Here is a 12,357-nt window from a genome sequence, read left to right as displayed (position 1 = left end):
GTGCCAAGAAACTTGCCATCACAGAATGATGAGAAGAAACTGGATGCATCAGTAAAGCTGAAATGGCGGTGTTTCAGAGCAATGGCAAGCGCGGGCGTTGTTTAGAACAAGTGTATCAGTATCTGATGACTGTGCCGCCTACTTCAGTGGAGGCAGAGCGTGCTTTCTCAGCGGCTGGCTTACTCTGCACGAATGTGCACTCTTGCCTGGACGACCGCACACTGGACACGTTGTGCTTTCTACTCTCTTATTACCGCAACTAACTAGATACATGTACTTGTATGACAGCACAAACTGCTTGTAGATAAGGTTAGTCTTTTATTGGTGTCAACATATTGCAGTAGTTTTATTAAAAAATAAGTGTCGGTCATTCTAAAACCGTTCGCATGTGAGATGCCCGTGAACTGTGTCATTCCCGGGAATGACATACGGGATTCCCAAATTCCCAGGAATGGATTCCCTAGTCATAAACTTTTATTTTCTGTTCTCGCACAATGAATACTCTGAATGTTGAACTTCACAAAACAGTGTTTTTATAAAGTTACTAATGCGACCATTTCCAGTACAGGATTACAGGGGACTGAAGGAAGGTAAATTAAGCAGTTAACAACACTCTGATTTTACTCTGTAGACAAGCTGAGTAATCTTTGTTGATGCGAGTTCGCTTCCTGGTTCGTACCTTTGTGGAGAGTCCTTTAAGTAGTGAGAAAAGCGCTATATAAATGTGTACCATGCCACTCTCACATGTGTAATTATTAATAGTATTCATTATTTAAATGAAGTTGATTTATCTGTAAAATGTAATACATGTACAGTGGGCCCGAAGTAATTTCCCCCATAGGATTGTATGTAAATACAATTAATCCGTTCCAGACTGTACAAACTGTATGTAAATATATTTTTTTAAAAATTGTTAAGCACATATATAGTTAATTATACCATAGAATGCACAGCATAATAGTAAACTAAATGTAAAAACATTGAATAACACGGAGAAAACCTTGAACAACAGAGAAAATTAACTCTGCAAGAGTCCACGCTATAGCGATACGAACTGCTCGCTAAAAACACTTATTTTTTTTTTAATGAGTTTTAAGCACAGGGAAAAAAAATGAACATCTCTCTCTCTCTCTCTCTCGCTGCACAGGGAGAGACTGAACACGTGCAGAAATCATCCACGCGCACAAACCGAGTGTGTGGTCGTGAACAGATGCAAAAGTTTGGCGAACTTTTTGGTTGTAACCCGATTTGTACGTGTTCAGAGACATTAGTGAACTGAGGTTCCACTGTACTTGCACTTCATCATGAACGTGATATCAAGTATAAATCTATGGATTCTAAATGTGCAGAGAGCTGGAATATCATAAATTTAATGTGTTCTATGTGGCAATTGCTGCTTGCCACTGCTGTCAATGCAGGAGGGAGCACCAGAAGCATGTAGCGATTAACAGCTGGGCAGGTTTTAAGATGGTAATTATGACGGTCTACTTCAATGATAAAATCTAAGAGATTAAAGTGGACATTTCTATATTTAATTTATTTCCACTTTAATCACAAAATAGACAACAACATTTATTTTATTTTTATTTTTATTTATATAGCACATTTTCATACAAACAGTAGCTCAAAGTGCTTTACATATTAAAGAATAGAAAAATGAAAGACATAATTATAAAAAAATAAATCAACATTAACATCGAGTAAGGTTCAATGGCCAGGGGGGACAGAAAAACAAAAAAACTCCAGACGGCTGGAGAAAAATAAAATCTGTAGGGATTCCAGACCATGATACCCAGTCCCTCTGGGCATTCTACCTAACATAAATGAAACAGTCCTCTTTGGATTTAGGGTTCTCACGGAAGGGCTTGATGATGATGATGGTCACGTAGACTTCTTCCTTTTAATCCGTCCATCATTGTTGGAGCATCATGAAGCTTTGAGTAGGTGGAGGTGGCGCAGGCCACCACCACAAAGAAACCGGAAAAAGAAACAGAAAAGAGAGTAGGGGTCAGTACCGATTTTAGAGCCACCATGAATAGTTGTTATGATGAATTGAACATACAGAGTATCAGGATTAAGTTAAATTACGATTAAAATGAAGTTATAAAAAGGCCATGTTAAAGTAATGTGTTTTCAGCAGTGTTTTAAAGTGCTCTACTGTATCAGCCTGGCGAATTCCTATTGGCAGGCTATTCCAGATTTTAGGTGCATAACAGCAGAAGGCAGCCTCACCACTTCTTTTAAGTTTTGTTCTTGGAATTCTAAGGAGACACTCATTTGAGGATCTGAGGTTACGATTTGGAATATAAGGTGTCAGACATTCCGATATATAAGATGGGGCGAGATTATTTAAGGCTTTATAAACCATAAGCAGAATTTTAAAGTCAATTCTGAATGACACAGGTAACCAGTGTAGTGACATCAAAACTGGAGTAATGTGTTCTGATTTTCTTTTCCTAGTTAGGATTCTAGCAGCTGCATTCTGCACTAGTTGCAAACGATTTATATCTTTTTGGGTAGTCCTGAGAGGAGTGCGTTACAGTAATCTAGTCGACTGAAAACAAACGCGTGAACTAATTTCTCAGCATCTTTCAGTGATAAAGAGGTCTAACTTTACTTATGTTTCTTAAGTGAAAAATGCTGTCCTAATGATCTGATTAATATGTGATTTAAAATTCAGATTACAGTCAACAATCACCCCTAAGCTTTTTACCTCCGTCTTGACTTTTAATCCTAATGTATCCAGTTTATTTCTAATAGCCTCATTGTATCCATTATTGCTGATCACTAAAATTTCAGTTTTCTCTTTATTTAACTTGAGAAAATTACTATTCATCCATTCTGAGATACTAGTCAGACATTGTGTTAGTGAATCAATAGAATCGGGTCATCAGGTGCTATTGATAAGTACAGCTGTGTGTCATCAGCATAGCTGTGGTAGCTCACTTTGTGCCCTGAGATAATCTGACCTAACGGAAGCATGTAGATTGAGAATAACAGCGGACCCAGGATAGAGCCTTGTGGAACACCATATTGGATATCATGTGTCTTGAGTTGTAATTCCCACAACTAACAAAATATTTTCTCCCTGTCAGGTAGGATTCAAACCAATTTAAGACACTGCCAGAGAGGCCCACCCATTGACTAAGGCGATTTCTAAGAATGTTGTGATCAATGGTGTCAAATGCAGCACTCAGATCTAAGAGGATGAGAACAGATAAATGGCCTCTGTCTGCATTTACCCGCAAGTCATTTACTACTTTAACGAGTGCAGTTTCTGTGCTGTGATTTGTTCTAAAGCCTGACTGAAATTTATCAAGAATAGCATGTTTATTTAGGTGGTCATTTAACTGCATAATGACTGCCTTCTCTAGAACTTTACTTAAGAAGGGCAGGTTAGAGATGGGTCTAAAATTTTCAAGAGCGAGGGTCAAGATTATGTTTCTTAAGTAGGGGTTTAACTACAGCAGTCTTAAGACAGTCTGGGAAGACCCCAGTATCTAGTGACGAATTTACTATGTCAAGAACATTATCAATTAGCACGCCTGATACTTCTTTGAAAAACCTTGTTGGTATCGGGTCAAGGACGAGGTGGAGGGTTTTAATTGAGATATTATTTTTGTAAATCAGGTAAATCTATCCTAGTGAAAGAGTTTAATTTGTTTATAACAGGATGTTGGGGTTTAGGGGATCCTTAGTGTTGGGGAGATATACTATGTTATTTCTAATATCATTAATTTTTGATTGAAAATACAGCGACAGCCTCACAGGTTTCACTGGAAGCACTTAGGAGGCATTCCTTTGAGCTACCTGGGTTTAGTAGGCGATCAATTGTTGAAAATAAGACTCTAGGATTACTAGCATTGTTATTTATAATATTAGAGAAATAGCAGCGTCTCTCAAGACGGACAGTGTTATTGTATTCTGTTATTTTGACTTTTAATATTTCGTGGTGGATAGTAAGTTTACTCTTCCTCCATTGACGCTCAGCTCTACGGCATGTTCTCTTTAAATCAGACACTCTTTGGGTCTTCCATGGTATACCAATGCTAGAAGATTTTTTCACTGTCTTTTCAGGTGCAACTATGTCAACAGCAGCTCTCACTTTAGAATTAAATCTTTCCACCTTACTATTTACATTGTCCTCGCTATTATAGCTGGCACTATAAACGGACTGATTGCTTAAAATGTTTGTAAGTTTTAAAGCTGCTGCGAATCAAAGAAGCGTTTTTAACAATATGCTTCTCATGAGTGTTTTTATCATTATTTCTATATTAAAAGTAGAAGAAAATGGTCTGATAGACCAATATCAATGATCTGTTTTATATCAACTTTCAGTCCTTTAGTAATCACTAAGTCTAATGTATGACCTGCTTTATGTGTAGGCTGATTTATGAGTTGTCTCAAATCAAAAGAATCCAGGAGGTTCATAAATTCTTTTACTTTTAGATCACACTGATTATCTATATGAAAATTAAAGTCGCCAACTATTAGGAGTGTGTCATAATTAGTAATTAAAATTGACATTAAGTCAGAGAATTCCTCAAAAACGACGCTATATTTAGGAGGTCTATACACGGATAGTATTAGAACTTGAGAATCTCCATGAATAACAACGGCGAGATACTCAAAGGACTTGAACTTACCAAAACTGACATCTTTACATTTTAATCGCTCGAGTAAATGTTAGCCAATCCGCCCCTTTTCCCTGGCGGTTTGAATGAGTAAAACTGTAATCCGGAGGCAGATTCGATTAAAACTGACGCGCATCTGAATTCAACCATGTTTCATTTAGTGCAATAAGATCTATTTTTTATCACTAATAAGATCGTTGATAAAAACGTTTTGTTAGTTAAAGCTCTGACATTTAATAGTGCCATATTTAATGTTTCGGAGGTGCAGAGATGAGTACTATGTGCGTTATTGTTATTTGGAATAGGAACTAAATTATTATTATTAGCGCTCTGTGTATATTTTTGTTTAATCTGTGATCTGTTTTATAGTTTTAATACATTGTTCCTCTAAAATAGTGATTTTAATTAGATTATTGGAGTTTATGCCGTATTTCCTAGGTTTTCTACGTGCATTGAGATTGCTTATTACAGTATTAATGGTGTGAACTTTAACGGAAGACTCTATTAAACATTCATCATGTCCTGGCACAGCAGTATTATTTCGGAAGGGGTTAAGAGCAGAGATAGATAGTCAAGAAAAACGAATTACCTTCGATATGTTTTCGGAGAGGACCCGGGCGCCGAAACTGTTCGGATGCAGGCCATCACGCTTGAAGAGACGCGTCCTTTCCAAGAAGAGATTCCAATTGTTGATGAAGCCGACATCCTTCTTCTTGCAGAAACCCTGTAGCCAGTTGTTCAACCCTAGCAGACGACTGTAGTACTCGTTGGATCGTCTGACGAGAGGTAGTGGACCCGAAACGAAGATCTTTGCCGATGGGGTCCTCTCCTTCGTGTCTCTAATCAGAGCTGCGAAGTCAGCCTTCAGGATTTCTGATTGTCGGTGCCTTATATCGTTTACGCCGGCATGCAAGACAATTGATCCAACTGCCCTCTCCTTGTGTTTCTCGTAGACTGCTGGCGCACGTTTCATTACATCTCGGACACGAGCACCGGGAAAACAAGAAACAAACGATTTTGCATTAGGGCATGCGACATTAAGGTTTCTAACGATGGAATCACCTACCACTAATACATCACCAGGTGCTGAAGGCGAAATGGGGACGCGTAGAGGGTCAAACCGGTTCTGAGATAAAATGCTCGCCTGTGCCTTTTCACTGTGTCCCTAACTTTTTTTTTTTTTCTCTGTGGCTCAAATATGCTGCCGTACATTCTAATGCTGTTGTGAAGGCGCACAAAAGCACAGAAAATGGCATTTGAGACTTTTAAAATGTATTGTATCGTTATGTTGGGGAATATGCAATGCTTAAATATAAAAACACCACAGTATCACAAATGCATTTGTATTCACCACATCAAACCATTCATCAATTATCGAAACATGCTCATTGTTCCTGTATGATTCGCAAAGCAGCTTTCTGTTGCACGTAGATAGTAAACAGAGACTCTGATGTAATGTTCCTCCAACACCACATTATTACTTATTTTTGTTAAGCAGCCCTATCAGAGGGAACCATGATTGGTGATAACATTTTTGTCAACTCCACCAGCCACTGAGAGAATTTCAGTTATACCTTATAACGATTTTTTGCCTCTTTTAAACTGCCAGTTTTTGGAGATTTTATTTTACTTTTCCTTGAACAGCAATTATACTACAATACTTTATTTTTTAACAGATTTGTAAATGGTTGGTTTTCCCAGTACAATTGCATATCATCGTAAAATTTTTTTGTACTGAGTACCGTGAAATTTTTACTGCCATGTCCAACCAATAAGGAGCATGTTGCTACTGTATTCTCTGGCTCCCTGAAAAACAAGAATATATTAAAATAAATCACTTTATTTTATTTAATAAAAATGTCAGATCAGCTTACCTGATGTACTCCTTAACCATATTCATTAATGTTCTCCTGAAGTGTTGTGTGCTGTTGTGTTCAGTAAGATTAGCCTATTGCTAGTTACCATAATTTCATGGCTCTGCGGTTTTAACACTGAATCTCTGAAGCTTACAAAAAAACTCATAATCCTTGTCATCCTAAATTCCTTAGCACCTCTCCATCCGTGTCTTTTTTGGTTTGCAAATGTGTTGATCAACACAAGCAGCAAGCAGCCTGCTGTCCCATCTCCCCCACCTCACCCAGCCTGAGCCAAGCCTGTCGCAAAATTCTCAGAGCTCAAGTCTCTTTATCTGGCAATGAGGTGCCTGGAGTTGTATAGGGTAAATAATATATCATTATTTGGAATACATACAATTCATGTGTGTTACGTGTCTGCAACAATCTGTATAAGTGTAGGGTTGCAGGAACTGTTGAACACCTAGCTAAAACAAAATTTTTCCATGTTATACTAATAATGACGTGAAGTGTATAATGTGTGAAAACTTTAGTCCAAATATCGAATAAACACGTGTGCTTTTACTCAAGAATATAACCAAAGGGAAAAAAAAAATTTGATTTACATGTTGCTGCCAATGAGTTTAAAAACCCAAGCTCAAATGTCAATTGACAGGAAGTTGATATGTATTCTTGCAGAGGTCAGAACTGCTGCCTCATAGCCCAAAGGTACTGGATTCGAGTCCGGGTGCTCTGCGGTTTGAGTAGTGAGCTGCTATTATTATCACTATGATATAATAACATAGATTTAATTTAAATCTAACGCCCAGTGTACATTTTGGGTACTTGTTCATGTGGTATAGCGAACGTGCCACTCCCTCTCTGAGATGATGGCATTTATCTGCATTCTTTTCACAAGAGCAGCAATGACCACAGTTGGTGCTGTGGTTGATGCCTGCTCAGAACTTTTTATTTTACCGGCAATCAAAGATCCATTGTCCAGTGGCCGCTATCAGATTACCATGCAGCATTTGCACTTTGACAACAAAGACACCTGTGCAGAACATGTGAAAAATGACAGATTTGCTGCGATCTGTGACATCTGGCAATGTTTTGTTGAGAACTGTGTTTTGAGTTACAACCCAGGGTAAAGACTTCCTGAGTCTGTTGTCATAAAGCTTATGGAGCAGTTTCTGGACAAAGGCAGAACCGTAACAACAGACAGCTTGTTCACACCACTTTTGCTGGCTAATAAACTGCTGCACCGCAAGACAACTCTGCAGCTAAAGTCACTTCAATATGTGAGCAATTCGCCACGCTAAATGATACTTTTCATCTCTGGTCCGGAGCACACGGCATCCATTTCTTCCAAAAAAGATCTGAAATACTGAATCATCTGACCACGGTATACATTTCCACCATGTGATGGTCCATTTCAGGAGCCTCCAAGCCCAGAAAAGTCAATGTGAATTCTGGATATGGTTAACATAAGGCTTGTTTTTTTTGCATAGTAAAGTTTTAAGTGGTAATTATGACTGTAACTTCATATTGTAGTGCTTCACAAAGGTTTGCCAAAGTAATCCCTTACCCTTATGGTTATATCTGCTATTGATGAGTGACGGTTCTTCATTCAGTGCTATCTAAAGAATCCGAGATGATGGGTGTTCAGCTTAGGCTTGTGTCCTTGCCCTTTATTGTACTCCAGATTCCTTGAATCGTTAAATGATATCATGTACTGTAGATGGAGAAATATTCAAATCCCTTCCAGTCTTTCTTTGAGAAACATTGTTTTTAAACATTTCAATAATTTTCTCATGCATTTGTGGACAAACTGGAGATCCTCTTCACATCTTTGCTCCTCAAAGATTTTGCCTTTCGTGGATACTGCTTTTATACCAAATCATGATTACAATCACCTGTTGACATCACATGTTTGAAATTGCATTATTATTTAAATATTTGACCTCATTACTGGCCCTAATGTGCCCCTTTCCCAACTTTTTTTGGAATGTGTTGCAGGCCTGAAATGCAGAAATGGATACATATTAACAAATTAAATGAGGTTGACCAGACAAAACATGAAATATCTTGGGTTCATACTGTCTGCAATGAAATAGAAGTCAAAGTAAATTTAAGAATCACTGGGTATTTTTTTGCATTTTCCATACCTTCCCAACTTTTTCTGATTTGGGGTTGTAGTACCTCTTTTTTAAAATGTAAACTGTCTTTCATTTTAAGCTTACATCTTCCTGCTTTTTAAAAGGGGCATACTCCTCCATGTCAGGTTTTAGCAGTCCATGTAGGGAATAACAAACACAGAACATCCACAGTAGTCCTTAAAAAGAATCATTCCTATTTTTTAAATAATAAATGTCCTCTGCATAGACATTTTGAGATGCAAGGGGGTCACCCCACTTTAAAAGGAGATTTTGATACATTTGATTTTACTTTCAGTATGTTATAGAAAATAAATGTAATGAACTTTGTAATATTCAATTATTCATATAGATATAAAAAAATCTACTTAATCCATTTTAAATATAGGTAAAAATGTAATTTGAATGTTAATTACAGCACAGTTTGGTTTGTTTCCAGTATTTGATATTAAATACAGGATTACTTTAGATATGTAGCATACATGAAGTGCTTGTGATAATATTACTATCTTAGCTACTTATTTATCATTTGGATGTGTTTGTATTTTTTTTGCATGCTGTGCTTTGTGGTATGCCAGGAGACTGCATTAAACACTTTTAATATGCTCTTTGTTTATATTGGCAGTATGAGGCAATACTGTCTGTAGAACTGGCAGTTGAATGTTTTTTAATTTTCTTTTGAAATATTGACGAAAGTTTTAATTTTAAAATTATATTTGTTTCTACAAAAATGTTCTAAAAAAAATATCTTTCTGTCAGAGTTGTATATAGGGTCGTAGTATAATTCAATAGGCTATTGCTGATTGGTTTCTCCGTTTTTGCCTGGTGTGAATGAATGTGGGTGTTTTGTGTGCAAGTGCTCTGCAATGAATTGGTGATTTGTCAAGGGTGGTTTCCCATTTACTGTTCTCAGCAAAGCAGAGCTCATTGTAATTTTTGTACATTTCATGTTAGCTCGAAATTCCCCAGTACTCTCAGTATAGGGTTCTTGTGGAGATTTGGACAAAGCAAGTAGCAAAGATGGAGAGATTTCCATTTTGCAATAAATAAGTTTTGTGTGTTTTGAAACTAATGGAGTCAATTCCTGGGTATATTTCTGCAGATAATGTTCGCTGTTTATTAGAAGTGTAATTACACCACAAATGTACTTTCTGATGGCAGCACTGTCTCTTCTACTGTACAGTAGATTCATGGTCACACAGTGTCAGTAGTGGAATTTTAACCTACAACCTCAGGGTTTTTAGTCTGAAGTCTAAAGCCTTAGTTACTATGCAACACTGCCTAAAATGTTCATTTAGTTCAAACAGTGTAGCAGTTTTATCTTGTAGGTCATTGCTTACAAGTTCGAACTGAGGCTGATGAGCAATTTTTGACTATTTATTTACAGTGCAGTTTTTGAAAGGGGACTAAGGCCATGTTGATCGGAGGTGGATTCAAATTGTTCTATCATGGAAGGGAGGAGAAATGGGGTAGTGGTTATTATGAAGGAACAGTATGTCAAGAATGTTTTGGAGGTGGAAGAGTGTTAGACAGAGTAATCATTATGAAGCTGGAAATTGGAGGTGTGATGATGAATGTTGTTAGTGCATATGCCCCGCAAGTTGGCTCTGCAATGGAGGAGACAGAAGATTTTTGGAGTGAATTGGATGAAGTGATGAATAGTGTACCCAAGGGACAGAAAGTGGTGATTGGAGCGGATTTCAGTGAACATGTTGGTGAAGGGAACAGAGGAGACAAGGAGGTGATGGGTATGTATGGTGTCAAGGAGAGGAATGACGAAGGTCAGATGATAGTGGATTTTGCCAAAAAGATGGACATGACTGTAGTGAATACATATTTTAAGAAGGGGGAGGAACATAGAGTTGCGTACAAGAGTGGAGGAAGATGCACACAGGTAGATTACATCCTATGCAGAAGAGTCAGTCTGAAGGAAATTAAAGACTGCAAAGTGGTGGCAGAGGAAGTGTAGTAAGGCAGCATAGGATGGTGGTCTGCAGAATGACATTGGAGATCATGAAGAGGAAGAGAGTGAGGGTAGAGCCAAGGATTAAATAGTGGAATTTGAAAAACGAAGACTTCAACGTTGAGCTTAGGGAGAAGGTGAGACAGGTTATAGTAAGAATAAACAAAGAGTTTGCACCAGCCTGGTAATCCAGTTTAAGGATATAATACTGATATCAAAAACTGAGCTGATATGAAAAAATTTGTTTCTTTGATCATGTTCTAATTGTTTAGCTAAGTCATTTGTTGAGCCAATATTTGAATCACAGTATTGTTCAGTTTACCAAATAGAACTGGGTGGAATTATATGACTTTTAATGTATTTATTTTCATTATTACGAAAACTAAAAGAAAAATCATGCATTCTGTTTTTTTCTTTCATATTTAAATAATTTACTAAAAAGAAATCCAGCGTTGTTTTATGTTTGAGTTCCACTTTGTTAGTCTTTGCTGTTATTTTTTCACTTAGAATCCATTCTTGAATCCATTGTGTTACCCTTAAACAATAGATTATTACATTTATAATTGCTTTCATGGATAGTGTATTTCACTGTAATGAAACAACTTTCTTTTTACTTCATAGGGTACAACAAAAATTAACACTTTTAATTGGTCCAAGATCCGGAAGCTAAGTTTTAAGAGAAAGAGATTCCTTATTAAGCTGCATCCTGAGGTCCATGTAAGTATGAGAAGCTATTAATCTAAAGGAGTAAACTAAATCTGTTTGAAGGATAAAACTTTTTTCATTTTAAGATTTAAAGTATTCATTATTAATTTTTCAGTTTGTAAGATGCCTCCACAGCTTTTTTTCCATGTGGCATGATCATTTCAAGCCTCGTGAGTTCGGTATCTTTCAATTTGGATGTTAATTTAATTTTAGCTGTCCTTGAAACCAAATAAAAAGGTTCTTAGTGATACTGTAGCACCCTGCATAGGCAGCAGTTTATTTTGGTGAAGAATACACTTCTGAGGTACTGACTACACCACCTCCAGAAAGATCATATCTGCATTTAGCTTCCAAATGACCATTTTGAAGGTTGAATTTAAATTGCACAAAATATTTAATCTTAAATTAGTTAAGACACTAGACAATGCTCACCCATCACTAATCAGAATGATTTAAAAATATATACATGTTTCAGAATATAAATACAATTACTGGTTTAACTCTAAAGTCATTGAACTTCATATTTATGTACCGTAGATACTCATGTATAAGTCGAAAAATGTATGCCTTAAAATTCATTCAAAAACACAAAGTCAACTTATCCACGGGGGAAACCCTAATTTCATTAAATAATTCTTTAAACTGTGAAATACCGCACTTGAATTTGAGCATTAGCTTTTGCAGGTTTTGGATAACAAACATACCATTAGCTGCCAGTAGATGGCGATAACCAGAAACATACACTATTTCGGACCATAAGGTGCACCGGATTTTAAAGCGCAATATCAATTAATGGGTCTCGATCCCGCTGTCATAAGTATCTTCGTTTGTTACATATGAAATAAACGGATTGGTACCGGAGGTGTGCGGTCGAATCGGCGAGTAATACTCTTCACAAAACAGTTCAGGCTTTATAGTGACCGAGTCCGCATGTTCTCGGAGTTCGGTCCACGCCATCTGTACGAAAGGGTTACAATGGCGCTCATGTTCGCGTCCGACAATCCCATCCTCTACACTTTTCTCCCAGTTTACCAGTGGAAAACGGTGGGACATAGTTTCCTCTTGCG

General features: G+C 37.2%; 1 protein-coding gene across 4 annotated transcripts in view; it reads left to right on the top strand.

The window, feature by feature from the left end:
- The window catches only part of farp2 (FERM, RhoGEF and pleckstrin domain protein 2), a 219,354-nt gene that overhangs the window by 75,166 nt on the left and 131,831 nt on the right, over positions 1–12,357 (top strand). For all 4 annotated transcript variants that reach the window (XM_039766563.1, XM_039766557.1, XM_039766571.1 and 1 more), the window contains exon 9: positions 11,207–11,302. In XM_039766563.1, coding sequence (XP_039622497.1) covers positions 11,207–11,302 — 96 coding nt within the window. The remainder of the gene's footprint in view (positions 1–11,206; positions 11,303–12,357) is intronic.

Source organism: Polypterus senegalus, chromosome 1 (assembly GCF_016835505.1).
Source record: "Polypterus senegalus isolate Bchr_013 chromosome 1, ASM1683550v1, whole genome shotgun sequence".
Taxonomy (NCBI): domain Eukaryota; kingdom Metazoa; phylum Chordata; class Cladistia; order Polypteriformes; family Polypteridae; genus Polypterus; species Polypterus senegalus.
Note: the sequence above shows the minus strand (reverse complement) of the source record. Positions and strands in the feature narration are given on the sequence as shown.